The sequence below is a fragment of the Hyaena hyaena genome, unplaced genomic scaffold, assembly GCF_003009895.1.
Source record: "Hyaena hyaena isolate Hyena2069 unplaced genomic scaffold, ASM300989v1 scaffold_911, whole genome shotgun sequence".
Lineage (NCBI taxonomy): Eukaryota > Metazoa > Chordata > Mammalia > Carnivora > Hyaenidae > Hyaena > Hyaena hyaena.
The window spans coordinates 678786-696861 of NW_024081542.1; the positions used below are offsets into that span (position 1 = coordinate 678786).

The 18076-nt window shown below is 49.7% G+C and overlaps 1 protein-coding gene across 1 annotated transcript in view; it reads left to right on the top strand.

Annotated features, from left to right (window-relative positions):
* CACNA1B (calcium voltage-gated channel subunit alpha1 B) overlaps positions 1-18076 on the top strand; it is a 196237-nt gene that overhangs the window by 136192 nt on the left and 41969 nt on the right. The window contains exons 23-31 of the mRNA XM_039220724.1: positions 196-255; positions 2082-2188; positions 4889-4985; positions 6561-6721; positions 10176-10313; positions 11069-11270; positions 11503-11667; positions 11970-12080; positions 12500-12583. Of these exons, the coding sequence (XP_039076655.1) occupies positions 196-255; positions 2082-2188; positions 4889-4985; positions 6561-6721; positions 10176-10313; positions 11069-11270; positions 11503-11667; positions 11970-12080; positions 12500-12583 (1125 nt within the window). The remainder of the gene's footprint in view (positions 1-195; positions 256-2081; positions 2189-4888; positions 4986-6560; positions 6722-10175; positions 10314-11068; positions 11271-11502; positions 11668-11969; positions 12081-12499; positions 12584-18076) is intronic.

Sequence of the window (18076 nt, forward strand, 5' to 3'; positions counted from 1 at the left end):
GACAGGAATAGTGAGGATATGCCCAGGGCCAGTGCTGTTGCCAGCTGGGATTCCTCCCATGACAGTGGCCCACAGCCCCCCTGGCCAAGGAGGTGTCTTGCTCAGAGGCCTGGAGGGAAAACGTGTTCACCCTGAAATAGTCTCAGCTCAAGATTTCAGCCTAGCCTTTGACAATAACCTTCCTGCTGTTTCTAGGCTCTGAAATACATGGACTACATTTTCACAGGCGTCTTTACCTTTGAGATGGTGATAAAGGTGAGATGTGTGGTTGCCCTGGTGGCTCCAGGGCTTTGCTCATCCTCCCCTATGACTGAGATGCCACGGGGCCCCTGTGGCCTCTGATGAGGGCATGTGGTGGGTGTGCCCTGGGTGTATGCTCAGTGAGAGAGCGCATGCACAGGTGTGTGGTGACGTGTGTTGCGGAGGGCAGAGGCCAGTTCATGAAAGAGTCACCACATTATCCCAGCTTTGGGAGAGCTCACCAACACCATCCCTGTCTCCACCTCACTGCTAAGCAAGGGCTACAGGCTTCCGTGAGCGTGGGCTCAACCTCCCCCTCGGGGTTGCCTCCTGATAGCAGAGGAGGAAGGCCCATGACATCAGGCTGGGAAGAAGGGAAGCCTGGGGAGAGGGTGGAGGCCTCAGCACCCGAACGTCACGGTAAGTGAGTGCTGAAGACTCGTGTAAAAGAACTCAGGGGGCGCTGGGGTGGCTCAGTCAGCTAAGCGTCTGACACCTGACTCCAGCTCAGGTCATGATCTCGTGGTTATGAGATGGAGCCCTACATCTTCATCCATAAGATTTTCTCTCCCTCTTCCTCTGCTCCTACTCTGCTTGCTTGAGTGTGCACATGTTGTCTCTCAAAAAAATAAATAGGGGCACCTGGGTGGCTTAGTCAGTTGGGCGGCCGACTTTGGCTCAGGTCATGATTTCGCGGTTCGTGGGTTCAAGCCCCGCATTGGGCTCTGTGCTGACAGCTCAGAGCCTGGAGCCTGTTTCAGATTCTGTGTCTCCCTCCCTCTCTGACCCTCCCCTTCTTATGCTGTCTTTCTCTCTCAGAAATAAATAAAAAATGTTAAAAAAATAATAAATAAATAAATAAAAAGTAAATAAATAAATAAAATAAAAGAGCTCAAGTGTTCGATGTTCGATTAAAGACTGACCATTTCATTATGATTATTTCTGTCTCTAAGTATTGACAGGCACTGCTCCTTTTTAAGTGTCTGACAGGTGGCGGTGCAACACAGCTGCATGCACACACATATGCAATCTTTGACTACAGTGCAGCTTCGGGTGTGCCAATAACTTGGTGACTTCCGTGTGTGTGTCCATCTGTATATCACCTCTGCTTCTTCACTTCCTATTGTAAATTCCTGGGGCGGGGGAAGCATTTTTTTTTTTTTTTTTGTCATCCTATTTTATAGACACGGAAGCTAAGGCTTAGAGATATTAAGGCGCTTGCTGGAAATCACAACTCTAGGAGGGGCAGAGCCAGGTCCTTGTGAACCCCACCAGTCCTTTCTCCTGCTACAGAGCTGACCCTCTGAGAGTCTGGGCAGGAGATCCTGGGGCTGTGTATTCCTGCAGCCCAGTGATGCGGGAGCGAGGGGTCTCATTTTCAGGCTCCAAGGGGGTTGGGGACCCAGGCAAGATCTCAGCCAGTCATTACCAATGAGGGATATTTCAATCAATGGCACCGAGGTTGAAAGGCCCACTGAGGGCCTCAGAGGGTGTACCCTGAGTAGAATCTTTTCCCCAAATCCATGACTCGGGGGCCTGGCCCTGGTTTTCTTTCTAAAATCTTGTGTACCTTGGGGCACCTGGGTGGCTCAGTCGGTTAAGCGTCTGACCTCGGCTCAGGTCATGATCTCACGGTTCGTGGGTTTGAGCCCCGCGTCAGGCTCTGTGCTGACAACTAGCTCAGAGCCTGGAGCCTGCTTCAGATTCTGTGTCTCCCTCTCTCTCTGACTCTCCCCTGTTCATGCTGTTTTTTTCTCTCTCTCTCTCTCTCAGAAATAAATAAAACACAAAAAAATTTTTTTTTAAATCTTGTGTACCTAATATGTGTTTCTCCTCTGAAGATGATTGATTTGGGACTGCTGCTGCACCCTGGGGCCTATTTCCGGGACCTGTGGAATATTCTGGACTTCATCGTGGTCAGTGGGGCCTTGGTGGCATTTGCCTTCTCGTAAGTACCTGGGTACTGTGTCTGCTCTGGGTCTGGCTGGGCTGCAGTCCCCTGAGCCGTAATGCGTGTGGGAGTAAGGGAAGGGGTGGCCCACTGGCCTGCCCGGGCTGTCTGTAGCTCCTGTCTACTTGGGGCTGGGCTGTGTGGGGTTGAGAGGGTCTTAAGGCCCACTTGGACCTGCCACAGCTCGTGGTTCTGAAATTGTGTGGGCGGTCTTCTGGGTTATTTGGTGCCTACCTGTCGGGCCCTTCAGAACAACAACCTGTCCTGACCTCAGCTGCACCACTTATTCAGCCAGAGCTGGGCTGTGCTGGTGCGTGTCTTTCTCCATTGGAGCGTTAGACCACTTTCTCTAGCTCCGTAGCAGGCAACACTCAGCCCTGTTGTGGCTGGGCCTGGATTGGCTCAGACCTTGCATGGTGGTGGGCATGGGACAAGTGTGAGGGGCTTGGGTGGGGCTGTAGAGGAAATCCAGAGATCAGGAAGATCCCCAGTGGATGCAGACACTGAGGGACGGTGTCTTCATCTTCTCTGAGCCCTTGGGGAGGGCCAGGCCTCCTCACTGACTCTCTTCTCTTTGTCTCCTTCTTGCTGGACTCTCGGTAGGAGCTTCATGGGGTAATGCCTTCCCTCTGCCCCGTCCTGCCCCACATCATAGCACAACATGGCCCCCTGTGGGCCGGTTCACCACCATGCCTCACCTGCGCTCATCTTCCTCCACTGTCCCGGATGCATGCTGCCAGGAGCCATGTCCCCACGCCACGTGTTCCTGCCTCACTTCCGGGGGCTGGGCTGGGAGCTGGGGCTGGGGCTTGGCATGGCCAGTCCTTGGTGGGGAGGTGCCCCAAGTGAGTTCTGGAGATTGGGGACATGGGCCCTGAGGGCAGTGAGGGCTCAGGAGGGGCCGCTGTAACCATGGCCACCAGGATGTTGGGCATCCTGTGATCCCTTCCCACCTCTCTTCTCCAGAAACAGGGCTTTCTCTCCTCTCTGCTCGCCACAGCTGCCTCTCTGGGGGTCTTAACCGGCCTTCTTTGTATATAAAGTGTCAGTGAGGAGCTTGGGAGTGAGACAGGGGAAGGGGTACAATCCAGCTTGGTGGCCTCAGAGCAAAACAAAGGCTCTGAGCTGGCAGGAGAGAAACAGAACACCCCGAGGACCGCCCCTGCAGAGAGCCCTACCCCAGAAAACCAAAGCAGGCGTCCCTCCTTTCTGCCTCCCTCAGTGTCTGCCCACCCGCCCTGCCCCTTGTTCTCTCTGTGCTGGTCTCAGCAGGGCTGCTGGAGGGATCCGGTTTGGGGTTGGGTGTCCGGAACGCTGGGGTATAGAAACACCTGACATGGTGGTCTGGAGGGTGGGTTTTTCCCATCTGGAAGCTTGGTGTTTCAGAGAGAGTTTGATCTGGTTCTGGACTCTAGGCCCTAGCTGGGTCTTGGGAGAGATATAACCTGTAGATCCTGCCTGGGCCTCATAGTTCACTTTCCCTGGAGCTTGGCTGGAGTCCAGAGAAGACCACTGGCAGCCCTGCCCCCTCTCTTTGTGTGCAGGCTCCTTGGGAGCCTGGAGGGAAGTGGCCTCTGAGCAGGATGGAATAGGGCCCCCCGCCCTGAGTCCTCAGCCACTGTTGAGGGCGGGGTGTGCTTCTAAGAATTGCCTCCTTAGGAAGTCTGTGAAGGCCACTTGGGACCCTCGCCCCCACCATGCCAGCCCTGGCTTTCAGTTGGTAGGAGGGCCAGCCCCCAAAGTCTGACAGTTTCTGGGCCCCTGACAGCATGAGGGAGCCAGCTGGGTCTTCTCTGGCTTCCTCTGTGACAGCTCCTGATCGGGGCTCACAAGGTCTTGGATTTCCAAGCTTGCATCTGGTGCCTGGAATTTTCTTTACCTGACTTCTTGTCTTACACCTCCCACTCCCCCAGTCTGGGTTTTCTTGTCTGCTGCTCTCTTTGTCTCTCTGTGGCTCTTTCTCCCTCCCTCTCTGTCTGTTTCTTTCTCTTCCCTTTAATATTTCTTTCTTTCTTTGTCCACTCCTTGCATTGCATTGTCCCTTGCATCATCTCTGTATTCACCTAACGTTTTCCCTTTCTTACTCTCTCCTTCCCTCCTTCCCTCCCAGCACACCTGTCATCCCTCTTCTCCTCCCCCCTTTCTGTCAGTTTTACATCATCTGGAGGAGTGTGGGGGCAGCTGAGAGAGTATAGACAGGGAGATCTAGACATGTTCCTCCCTACCTCCCTATACCAGGACACAGAAGAGCAGCCCTTCCAGAAGGCTCTTGCACTAATGGCTGTAGGCTTTCCTGTGCTGGCGCCAGGCTAGATCCGCAGTCCTGGGGCCAGCCCCCATCTATCTCTTTGTTTCCATTGCCGGTCTTAGCATGGTGGCCAGATGAAGCTGGTTTGGGGCGGATATTAGGGAAGTGCTGGGGTAGAAATAGACGACGTGGTATGGAAGAATGGCTTCTTCCCTCCTGGAAACCCTTAAACCAGGTACTGCTGACTCGGCCCTGGCCCTTGTCTGCTTAGATGAGGCCTCTGCCATGCAACCTGTAGGAGATGCAGAGGCCTTGCTGCTCCCAAGTGTCTGCCCTGGGGCCTGAGACAAAGTGCTCAGGGGAGCCTAACCCAGACCCCAATAGGCTTTGTGGAATCTGAGCATGAGTGTGCATCCTGCCTGTCTGCATGTGTGGCTTCTCCCTTCTAGAGGATCCAAAGGGAAAGACATCAACACCATCAAGTCCTTGAGAGTCCTGCGCGTCCTGAGGCCCCTCAAGACCATAAAACGGCTGCCTAAGCTCAAGGTGAGACTGTGGATTTGGGGCTTGAGGAGTGTGCAGGGCTGTGTATACGTGTATGTGTGGATGTGCATGTACTCGTGAGTGTAGGCCTATATGCACATATGTTCATGTAGTTATGCTTGTGTGTGTGCGCACACAGTGCACAGATGTGAGTGCATGTGTGTGTACAAGGTTGCATTGCATGTAGGTATGCACACACGTGTGGTATGCATGTGTGCACGTGTGTGTTCTATGTATGCAGTGTGCACGAATGTGTGAGTGCACATGTGTACATGTAACTAACCCTGTCTGGCTGCAGCTTCCCACATGGGGTGGGAAGAGAAAGCTGAGGGAGGACCCCTACTGGTGCATTGTGTGAACAGGTCAGGCTCCCTCAGCTCTGTGACCCTCCCCCAAGGAACACTTAGTCTCACTAGTGTTCTGGAAGGCTCTTCTTCCTCAACCCGGCGCACCCACAGTAGAGAGAAGTGGAGGGCCCAGGGGGACATGCAGGGAGGTGGAGGCTCCTGAGAAATGGTTATGGGGCTGGGCCCTGAGGATGGGTGTGGCTGATGTTCTGGATAAAGGAAAGAGTATGGACCCGAAACACTTGGAGAGTTGTGTGAAAATATGATTACTGAGCTTGTTTCTCACTGTGAAGAGTGCTTTGGATGCTTAAACTCATTTAATCCCACAGAACTGTGTAGTGCAGTATTGTGAGCAGCATGCAGATGTCAGCCTTGCAGGCATGAAGCAGTGTGGGGGTTGCAGAAGAAAGTTTGCTTGTGAAGGGGTCGGCTGGGGGGTGGCTTGAAGATGGCCAGAGGCCCTGTGTGCCATGCAGGGGCTTGGACCTGGGCTGGCGGGTCAGGGGTGTCATGGACACCATGCAAGTGGACAGTGGCTGCATTTGCTGAGGCAGCTGCTGGTGTCTAGACTGTTCCAGGCAGTGTCTTGGGAGATGGTTGTGGGTCTGCCTTTTTGCACAGCCAGAGCAAGATGGGGGGAATCTCCTCAGCTCTGAGACATAGGGACCGGGGCCAGGGTCAGCAGTACTGGGCATTCAGGGAAAGCTGAGCTTCTGGGTGGGGAAGAATCTGAGAAAAAGCCCAGGCAGTGGTGGTGACAGACGACAGAGTCACCTCTGGTCTATTCTGAAACGTGCCAGAAGTCCCTGTCTTGGAGCTAGCCACAGCACTGTTGCCTTTCTGCCCTATATTGGTTGCCGCTGGTAAGCAGGGGCAGTGTGGCCCACTAGCAGGCCAGGTGCAGGAGCAGGGGCTGGCCATATCCCTGTCCACACTCTTCGCACCTCCGTGTCGGACACTCCTGATGCAGGTCGGCCTGGGCTCCAGGCCGTCCTCACTTACGTAGCCTGACCCAGACTTCTAGCACCAGGTTCCCATCATGGGCCAGCCCGCCCGCCCACACCACCTGTCCCACCACCTCCTGCCCACTCATCACGTCCTGGGAGAGGCGGTGGCAGGCAGCTTCCTGTGTTAAGCCAGCGGGCAGCAGGCCCCTCCACGATTACGGCTTCGAGGGTCCTCGGGTACTGGGAGGCCCGGAGGTTCTGAGCTGAGCTCTCTTCCCCTCCAGGCTGTGTTTGACTGTGTGGTGAACTCTCTGAAGAACGTCCTCAACATCCTGGTTGTCTATATGCTCTTCATGTTCATATTTGCTGTCATTGCGGTGCAGCTCTTCAAAGGGAAGTTTTTCTACTGCACGGATGAGTCCAAGGGGCTGGAGAGGGACTGCCGGTAAGCTCAGGCAGGGCTGGGAGTGGGGGCTCTGGGAGGAGCCTGCTTGGGGTCCACCAGAGAGCTGGGGATGTGCCTCTGTCCCCAGGGCCACACTGGGACTCCTGGCTCATTTTTCTCAGCAGAGTCGGGGACCAGCCACTTCTGAGGGACACGCTCTTCCTGCCCATAGACATCAGGGAACACATGGTGGGGGGGGGTGGGTAATCACTGGGGTGTTGCTGGAGGGCTATTCAAGTCTTGGAGCTCTAGGCTAGACTCTAGGATCAGAAGGGCTTCCCTATGCCTGGACCTGCTTTCACCATCACTATGAGGCCTCAGGTCTTTCTGGACCAGGCCCCACTCCAGAGCAAAAAGGAAAGATGCCCTCAGGGAAAAACTAGGGGAAATGGAGGTGGGTGCCAGTGTGGGTGCTGAGCAGGGCAGTGTGGGCGGCTCCTTCTCCAGCCGAAGGCGATGACCCAGCTGCCTCTGTTAGTGTAATATTCTCTCGTGTGAGTGCACCACCACGTACTTACCCACTCTGTGACTGATGGGCATGGGGACGTTTCCAGTCTGAGGCTCATGTGAGAAGTGCTGCTGTGACTGTCCCAGTATGTGTCTGCTGGGAAGCACACGCATGCAGTTCCAGGAGGTGTGCACGCCAGGGAGTGAGACTGCAGGGTGGCGCACTGTGTTTACGTTCAGCTTCTGCAGGTGGTGCCAAATCCGTGTGTAAAATTGCACTCCCGCCACACGGTTGAGAGCTCCAATATTGCACACTGTGGGAATACTTGGTGTTTTCCATCTTTGGCTCTGTAGCCTTTCTGATGTTGGGCTGGTAGCATTTCTCAGTGGTTTAATTTGCACTGGGCACCTCCCCAGGTGATTGAGCACTCGGGTATCCCTGGTAAGGGTCTACGCAAGCGTCTGCCTGTTTTCCCGTATGGGATGTCTTTCACTTTCTGATTGATTTGTAAGAATTTTGTAAAGTCCTGGATAGGCATTCATTGCCAGATCTATGGATTATGTCTTTTTAAAAAACAAGGTCTTAGGGACACCTAGGTGGCTCAGTTAGTTAAGTGTCTGACCTGATTTTTTTTTTTTTAATGTGAAGACAAATTGTAATGATAGAGTAGATAAGACTTTTATGTTGCAAAATAGGGTTCATCCAATCCAGTGATTAACTTGATATGCTGACTATGGAATCCTAGCAAATGGTCTCAGTACTTCTTTCTCTGAGAGAGTGTGCTAGATACAAGTGATTAAGTTAAAGTTAACTGTTTAATGCCCAAGAGGAGGGAACTCCAGTATAGAAGGGAGAAATATAAGCAGATACCAGTAATTTGGGGGGTTGGGAGGGGAAAGAACTGCTAACTCTATCTGTTGGGGTGCAATAAGGATTGGTAAAGGCTGGTGTCTGACTTGATTTTAACTCAGGTCACGATCTCATGGTTCGTGGGGTCAAGCCCCGCATTGGGCTCTATGTTGACAGTGCAGAGCCTGCTTAAGATTCTCTCCCTCTCTCTCTCTGCCCCTGACCTGCTCACACACGTGTGTGTGTGTGCATGCACTTGCTCTCTCTCTCAAAAGAAGTAAACATTTAAAAAATAAAAGAGTAAAATTTAAAAAAAAAACAAATTATGTTTAGTTCTCTTTGTATCCTTTTCAGAAAATCTGTACAAAGGTCAGGGAAATGTCCTGTTATGTTTTCCTCTAAAAGTTTTAGTTTTGCCTTTCAGTTTGAGATGTGTGATCTATTTGGAGTTGATTTTTGTGTGTTAGGTGAGGTATGGATAAAAATAAATTTTTCTGTAGGTGGATATCCAGTTGACCCAGCACCGTTTATCTCAAAAGACCATCTTTTCCCTACTCAGTGATATCCTTTGATTTTATTGAGATAACAATTCTGATGAATCATCCATTGAAAGTGTATAATTTAGTTTATTTATTTATTTTTAAATTTATTTCTGAGAGAGAGAGAGAGACAGGGTAAGCAGGGGAGGGTCAGAGAGAGAGGGAGACACAGAATCTGAAACAGGCTCCAGGCACTGAGCTGGCTATCAGCACAGAGCCCGACGCGGGGCACGAACCCACGAACCGCGAGATCATGACCTAAGCGAAAGTCGGACGCTTAACCGACTAAACCACCCAGGCGCCCCCAGAACATTTTCATAAGTTAAAAAAAGCAACACAAAAAACCCCATACCCTGTATTACCCACTGGCTCCCCATCTCCAACCCTGAGCAACCATGAATCTATTTTTTTGTTTCTTTAGATTTCTCTGTTCTGGATGTTTCGTGTAAATGAATCATAAATATGTGGTCTTTGGTGTCTGATTTCTTTCCTTTCCAACATTTGGGTTGTTTCCATCTTTTGGCCGTTATGATTAATGCTGGTATGAACATGTGTACAAAGTTTTTGTGTGGACAGATGTTTTATTTATATATTTATTTATTTAATGTTTGTTTATTCTTGAGAGAGGGAGACAGAGCATGAGTGGGGGAGGAGCAGAGAGAGGGAGAGACACAGAATTAGAAGTAGGCTCCAGGCTCTGAGCTGTCAGCACAAGAGCCCAACACAGGGTTCAGACCCATGGACAGCTAGATCATGACCTGAGCCGAAGTTGGACACTTAACCAACTGAGCCACCCAGGCACCCCTCATTTCTTTTGAGTATATACCTTGAAGTGGAATTGATGGGTCATGTGGTAAATCTATTTACCAGTTTCCGGGACTGACAGACTTCCAGTGGGGCTAATCCATTTTATATTCCTACCAGCAGTGTGGGAGAGCTCTGATTTCTCCACATCCTTGCCAACACCTGTTATTTTCCTTTTTAAAAATTTAATTATAGCCATCCTAGTGGGTATAAAGTGATATGTCATTGTAGTTTTCGTTTGCATTTCCCTGATGACTCATGATGTTGAATATCTTTTCATGTGCCTATTGGCCATTTGTATATCTCTTTTGGAGAAATGTCTATTCAGATCTTTTATCCATTTTTAATTGGGTTATTTGGGTGGGTTTTTTTTTGTAATTGATTTTAATAGTTCTTTATATATTCTACATTCAAGTCTTGTCAGAGAGAGGATTTTCAAATATTTGGTCCCATTCTGTGTGTTGATGATATCTTTGAAGCACAAAAACTTTACATTTTGATGAGGTCCAATTTATCCATTTTTTTTCTTTTATTGCTCCTGATTTTTGTATCACACCTAGCAATCCCTTCCCAAATCCTAGGCTCCCTTGTGTTTTCTTCTAACAGTTTTCTAGTGTTAGCTCTTAGGTCTTTGATCCATTTTTAGTTGGATTTTGGACATGGAATGAGGTAGGGGTCTAGCTTCTTTCTTTTGTGAGTGGATACCCAGTTTTCCCAGCACCTTCTGTTGAAAAGACTATTGTCCCTCCATTGGATGGGCAGCCCTGGATCCTTTGTCTTTAACCTCTAATCTCCTCTATGTTCTCATTTCCAGGGGTCAGTATTTGGATTATGAGAAGGAAGAAGTGGAAGCTCAACCACGGCAGTGGAAGAAATATGATTTTCACTATGACAACGTGCTCTGGGCTCTGCTGACACTGTTCACAGTGTCCACGGGAGAGGGGTGGCCCATGTGAGTGTTCCTATGGTTCAGTGTGTTGATCAGGCTAGAGCAGAGGGGCAGCTCAGACAGGGAGGCCCATACTTTGCATCTGTTTGTGTTTTACTCAGCGAATACCCCATAGGCTCTTGTATCTACCAGGTAAGACATGGCTCTGCCTTCTAGGAGTGGGGCAGCCTGGAAAGAGGAGGAGATTAAGCCAAAGCACACAGCAAAGTGATTTCCTGAAAGCCATTTTTGAGTGACTAAAGATCAGAGGGAGCATGGGGCTATTCAGCATCTCCCTGTGCTACCCCTCTGGCCTCGGTTAAGGGTAGACAGAGGATGTATGTGTTCAGTGCCACACTGGATGACAGGGAGGACCACTGGATGACAGGGAGGACCACTGTTCAGAAGGTAGGATCAATGCCCCGACAGGCGGCCCAGGGCTTTCTAAAGGCAGGTGAATCTGGGTATGAGCCGGTGAGCTGGGCGTGAGCAGGGCAGGGCAGAACTCCAGGGCCCCCACCTCTCCTGGGGTTAGGACCTCAGGCACCTGGTGGCCCTCCAGCAGTCCTGAGTACAAACCCCTATCAATAAGGCAGCCCACCTCCAGGAGATTATAGTCCCGGTGTGGGGGGCAGGCTTTGCCCTGCCGCATTGAGCCTCCCTTCCTGTTGCCATTTCGGGGCTCAGGTATGGCAGCCTCACCTGTGATACAGGTCTAGACTCCCCCATGGTTCTGTACTCAGGGCTCCCCCGCCTCTTGGTGTTTGCTCTTGGAACAGGGTCCTGAAACACTCTGTGGACGCCACCTATGAAGAGCAGGGTCCAAGCCCTGGGTACCGCATGGAACTATCCATCTTCTACGTGGTCTATTTTGTGGTCTTCCCCTTCTTCTTCGTCAATATCTTTGTGGCCTTGATTATCATCACCTTCCAGGAGCAGGGTGACAAGGTGATGTCTGAGTGCAGCCTGGAGAAGAACGAGGTGGGTGGCTCCCCCTTCTGCCGCATGTGCACATGTGCAGTGGGTGCTCTGCTGGGCTCACCTGATGGGCAGCGTGGGCAGGACCACTGGAGGCCGGCACAAGACAGAGAGAGACTGAGTGATCAGTCAGGGCTGCCTGCGAGGATGGACGAGACGGGCGTGGGGTGCAGTGGGTGCTACCGCGTGGGGTTCTCACCAAACAAGTTCTCAGTGCTCCTTTCTTCCCACGCAGAGGGCTTGCATTGACTTTGCCATCAGCGCCAAACCCCTGACACGGTACATGCCCCAGGACAAGCAGTCGTTCCAGTACAAGACGTGGACATTTGTGGTCTCTCCACCCTTTGAGTACTTCATCATGGCCATGATTGCCCTCAACACAGTGGTGCTGATGATGAAGGTGTGCTGCGGGCCCAGTCCGGGGGCAGTGGGTGCCAGCTGGGTGCGAGAGAACTGTAGCTGCAGTTGACCACGTCCTGGTCAGCATGGAATGCCTATGAATGCCCAGCCCCCTAGGATACCCATGGGCTGAGAAGGCGAGAATGTCCTAGAAGACAGGGAGAGCAGGATGGGGTGTCTCTACGCTGGGCAGGCATGCAGTTGTCTCTGCATGCAGTACTCTGACAGAAGGTCAGGGTGATTCCTCGTGGGGTGTCTTGGGGCAGCTGAACCTGTGACTAATGGTGCTCATTCCCCACACAGTTCTATGACGCACCCTATGAATACGAGCTAATGTTGAAGTGCCTGAACATTGTGTTCACATCCATGTTCTCCATGGAATGCGTGCTGAAGATCATCGCCTTTGGGGTGCTGGTAGGTGCCTTGGCTCCCTCTTGGCCTCTTGGTGGTCTTCATTCTGGCTTCCTGTCTGTAGGGAGACCTGCAGAGACTTACGGTATGGTGCTGGAAATCTCCCAAGCCGCCAGAGTATATGTGGCCTTGCAGGGGCCCTGAGGAAGGGGCTGCTTTAATGCTCTCAGCTGCCTGAGCTCTGCCCCCAGCCCAGTCCCTGGAGACAGGTGGGGCCAGATTCCTCCTCCCTGGACTCACAGCTCTCAGTCTGCACCTGCCCAGGCCCACAGGTGTTTACTTAACCGGCTGTGGTGTCCCACCTGGGGTGGCCCATCTGTCCCTTTGCCCCTTTCTTGATTAGAGGCCACTTCCTGCAACTCCTTGCCTGGCAGAACCCTCACCAGCCACTAGCAGTAATTGCTCTTTTTTTTCCTCTCTAGAACTATTTCAGAGATGCCTGGAATGTCTTTGACTTTGTCACTGTGTTGGGAAGTATTACTGATATTTTAGTAACAGAGATTGCGGTAAGTAGTGTTCCCTGTCCCTCCTCCAGGGCCCCAGCGTGGTTTCCTTCTAGGTGGTGCTCCCGCAGTGTGTCTCGAGGTCCTAAGTATTAGCTCCTCTTCTCTTGCTAGAGTTCCTCAGGACCCCCTGGAAAGAAGGAGGATCCTCTCCAGAGGTGGAGATGGGGACTGGGGACTGTCTTGGCAAATGCTTTTTCTTGGATAAGAAAGTGGTTCCCACAAGGTCTTCCCGTTTGGTGGCCTGAGAGTCACCTGGGAGCTCCATGGCAACAACTGACCAGGAAGCCAAGAGTCTTTTAAATCTGTGTGTGTCTAACGAATCTAACAACTCGGCACCAAAATTACATAAACTAAGATCAGCAAGAATATAGAATATTTTATACCAGGTTTGTTTTACATGTTTGTATGTGTGTGTATAAATAAAACTGGACAATCTCATTCATATCAAACATGCATGGATTATATGTAAAAACTGACCAAGTACTACTAGAATATAAACTTGTCTCAACAAATTTCAAAGAATCTGAATCATAAAGGAATCTTACTTAAGTTAGAATTCTTTACATTAGAATTAAATGGCAAAAAGTCTCATCTGTGTCTTACGCTGAATTCCCTAGGAGCGCACCCTGAGACGGGGTGCTTGTACAAGCCACTTCTTAGGAAGGGGTCCCGGGCAAAACCGTCAGAGAGCAGTCTGGGGGAACGGGAGGGCAAGACAAGGAGGGCCCGAAGCGCTGTATCAGGGGGTGAATTAGCTTCATCCCTCACGGGTGCTGGGAGACCTGGGCAGTCACGCTTCCGAGCTTCCTGTGTACCTGTTAGTGCTCAGCTAAGGGCTGCAGCGGGAGGTGTCAATTGTCAGACCCCTCTGGCGCTTCTAAGTGCACCCCGTGTGTAGGCAAAGCAGGCTCTGGCACCTGCTGGGGGACAGGAACATCAGATTCCAGTGCAACAGCGCCACACTGTGCCCGCTCAGTGGTAACAAATGTCTGCTGTGCCACCCTGGCCCTGTACGCACCTCACCCTGGGTTTACTTCACTCATTCTTCGTGATGGTGCTGGTCACCATCTCTGGGAGAAGAGGGGTGGTAACCAGCTAGAGCTGATCTGAGTTAAATTGATGTTCATTAATTCATTCTTCCTCTGATCTTTTTGAGTTCCACTGAATGGGGGCCATCTGCTGCTCTGGTTGCTGGCCTGATGAGGTGGCCCACACTGTCATCCACTGTAGCCCAAGCCCCTGCTTGCCATACTTGTGTTCCAGCTGTCATAGTAGTCCGGTCATAGTTAAGACTGGTCATAGAAGCACCTAGAAAGGCCCCAGTGAACACCCCGATTTCCAGATAGACTTCTACCTGCCCCTATGTACTGGTAACTCTTCCTTTCTCAATAACCAGCATATAGGACACCTGGGCAGCTCACTCGGTTAAGAATCAAGATTCTTGATTTCTGCTCAGGTCATGATCTCATGGTTGTGAGATCAATCCCTGAGTTGGGCTCAGTGTGGAACTTGGAGCCTCCTTGGGATTCTCTCTGTCCCTTCCCTTTTCATTCTCTCCCTCCCTCTCAAAAATAAATAAATAAATAAATAAATACATACATAAACTTAAAAAAGAATAATCTGCATCAAATACCCTGGCCAGTATGGAAACTGTGCTCTGCCTGCTGGTCTTAAGGCATGAGGAGCCCACGTGACAGGGGGCCACATGAGCTTGGTGTTCCATAGTGGAAACTTTCCCTACCCCTTGAGCCAGGACCTCTAGATTTGCCATACCTAAACTTGGGGAGATGATGAGCACTAAGTCTGCCCTCAGTAGCTGGAGTGATACTGAGAGGGGCCACCCTGACTTCATCCCTTGCTTCCTGGGTCTGGGCATTTTACCAGTGGGGCACCCAGTGCCATCTCTTGGCCATTAGTTCATCTTAAAGGACAACATCCCAACCCCATGAGGTATAGCACCAAGCCAGCGTTTAATCTGTGCCTTTAAGAGTCTTTTTCAACGTTTTATCAGGTTGGCATCTCCTGAATGAGGTTGAATATGATATGCCAGTGGATCCTGAGTCATGTACTCCTTTGTACCTCCTGTGCTTACCATGAGCTGATGTTATGTGGAATCCCATGTAGATGAATCTCTGATACTAGTGCAGGCCAAGGTATTCCGTCAGGAAAGACCAACCCACACCCAGGATGTGAGTGATCCCAGTTGAGATAAATCGCTGCCACTTCCAGGTGAAAGGATTCCCATGTAAGCAACTTAGTACCAAGTGGCTGATTGACAGCCTAAAGTGTGGCACACTGTAAAGACCTAGCTGACTTCCGCTCATAGCAGGCTGGCTGTTCAGGCCAGGGCTGGATCAACTCTGCTGAGAGGGAGCCCAGCTGTTTGGCTCAGGCACAGCTTTCATCTCAGTCACCACGGTCACTTTATTCATAGATCTACTGTATGAACACTGAGGCTGGTGAGGATGGAGGCTGGCTGCTACCTGTTGGATACATCATCTCAGGGCTTGGTTTTTGGTGCCCCTACAGCCGTGGATGCTCTGTGGCAGACCTGATTGTGTAGTAAAAGGACCCGCATGTCACATCTGTTCCCCGGGTCCATCCAGCCTTTCCCCAAGCTCTGTTCCCTCTGGAATCCTGACCAGGCCGTAGCTCTTGCCAGAGGGCCCGTAGTCCATACCACAGGCAACGTCTTTCTCCCTAGACGCTGTGGCTGAGTAGGTTCCCAGGGCACTGCCCAGAGCTACGCTTCACACCACTGCCCTCCAGGTTGGGTCTGTGTGGGGCACTACTAAGGCCGCACCAATTTATCAAGCCAACTGCTCCATAAATCAGGTTGGAGTTTTTTGTCCTGGCTTTAGTGATCATCCCATGATACACTGGGGTAGCGGTGAGCTGAGGAAGACAGAGGTGCAGCAAAGGTGAGAGGTCTGAGGCACTGGGCCGCCTGTAGTATGACTGTGCCCTCTAGGCATGCTTGGGTTTGGCCCTGGATATCGTGCTTCTGTCATATGCTGGATTGATGGTGGGCCTGCAACATACACTCGTAAGGAGAACCTTTGGTACCATAGATACAGCTGTTTCATGGTCAGGTGCAGTCTCCACCAGGGCCAGGGCCCAGTAGCCAGGCGTAACCCTCTCACTGGCAATGTCTCCAGCAGATGACATGGACTTGTTCCAGAATCCTAGGTCTTTGCATTGGCTTTCCTATGTAGGCTTTCCAGGGACTCCACGCAGTGTCTTTATCTACCACAGATACCCCAACACTGTGGAATCTGTTGCGTTCTATGGCCCAAGGTATAGGGCTCCAGGCACTGCAGCATGGAGACCCCGCTCCCACTCTGAAATCTCTCAAACCTGGTAGCTTTGTGTCACTTGATAAATAGGTCACAGCAGTATTTCCTTAGTGGTAAACGCCATCTCTAAAACTCAAGGAAGCCAACCAGAAGTAGGAAGTAGGAGATGTGATAACCGATTTGTCTTTTACCTTGGGATCCATGTCCTAACATGGCTCATACCACTGATTATAGTGGTCTTATAGATTAGTTTTCTACCTAAAATATGAGGACAGATCATTCCAATCCTAAACAAATTCTTCCAGTGAGTAGAAAAAGAGTGAACATTCCCTAACTATTTGTATGAGACTAGTACAATCTTGATACTAAACATTTTTAATGGAGTATAATAAGGGAAGATCATAATCCACACATTAATGTAGATACAGGCACATCAGAAAGTCTAATTTACATTAACAAAGTACAATATTAATGTGATTCTGTCTTGGGTACAGTAAAACTCAAATTGTGATAGAAATTTTTGGCAATCTAGGAATTATTGACTTGATGAAGAGAATTTACCAAAAAATCCTGCACAAACATCATATAATGGTTAAATTTGGAAAGAATTCCCTTTAAAATCAGAGAAGGGCAATGATACCTGTAAGCACTACTTCTTTTAAACATTGAACTTCAGGTCCTGGTCAGTTAAATAAATTAAAAAATGTCAGCTCTACGAAGACAGGTTTTTGCCTGTTTGGTTCACTGCCATATTCCAGGACTTAGAATAGTATTGACACTTTAGGTATTCAGTATACACTTGTTGAATGAATAAGACCAAAAATAAAAAAATAAAATGTCTAAGTATTAGACAAATACCTACATTTAGGAATAGGCAAAGCTGTCATTATTCACAGATAACATTATTATCTATGGATGAAATCTGGAAAAATGTAACACTGATAAAGAGTGTTTAGCATGGTTGCTGAGATTACCCGAGTGAGTAGTTGACTGAATGCCATTACAGCATCAGCAGTCTTGACAGTAAACCTAACAACATACATATACAAGATCTGTGTATGGAAAAGTGCTAAGCCTCAGTGAAAGATAGTAAAGAAGACTTAAATAGATAGTGTTCTGTTGCACATTAAATAATAAGTAGTGTCAATTTCAGAGATAATTTTGTCCAAATTGATCTCTAGGTTCATATAATTTCAGTAAAAATACCAGTGATTTTTTTGTTTGTTTTGGAAATTGACAAGTTCCTTCTAAAACTCATCAGAGAGAGCAAAGGCGCCCAAATACTCAAGATATGTAAGACGCAGAAGATGCTGCTGGGCGGTGGGGGAGGGGTACAGTTATGCCGATGATAAGACGACTTATAAAGCTACATTAAGAATATGGTGCTGGCTTGGGGATAATAAACAAGCCAATGGACAGAATCAAAAGTCTAGAATCAAAATCACTTGGTGTATGAAAACTTGATATATGACCGTGTTACTTAATGGGGAGACCGTTCAACAATTGATGTGAGTATAATGATGATCAATATCAGGAAAACCAGAAATTGGATCTTCACACCATTTACAAAGAAAAATGTATTTCAAATGGATGAAAATACTTAAATATAAGAGTGAAAACTTTAAAATTTTTAGAAGAAAATACAGACCTTGGGATAAGGACTGATGGCTTAAGCAAAATACATGAAGCACTAGCCATAACTGAAAAAAAATTTCCTCTAAAATAAAGAGTCTCTGCTTATCAGAAGAAGAAAGGACAGTCCATGAACAGGCCGGGGATGTTTGCCTCACATTCCTTCATTTTTCTGTTACAAATATTTATGCATTGCCTGTCATGTGCTAAGAAGCATTCTAAGTGCTGGGACAAAAGATGAAAATCTCTGCTCTTCTGGAGCTTTGTTCCCGTGTGAAAGAAATGGGTATCAGATCATGATAGGCACTGGAGAAGCAGCAGGAGACATGGCAGGGTGGGTGTGGTTCCAGGCCTTGATGGCTCTGTGTCCAGACAAGATGTCACTGAGACGATGACTTCCAAGTAGAGATGTCTGGGTTTATGAGGAAGCTGAGCAGGGGACATCGGGGAGCAACACCAAGCCGTATACCCAGCCTGTGCCTGCAGTCGCAAGGGAGGCGTGGGTGCGCTGCCACGGGAGCAGCGTGAGCAAGGGGTGAAGCAGCGTAGACAGAGGAGATGGATG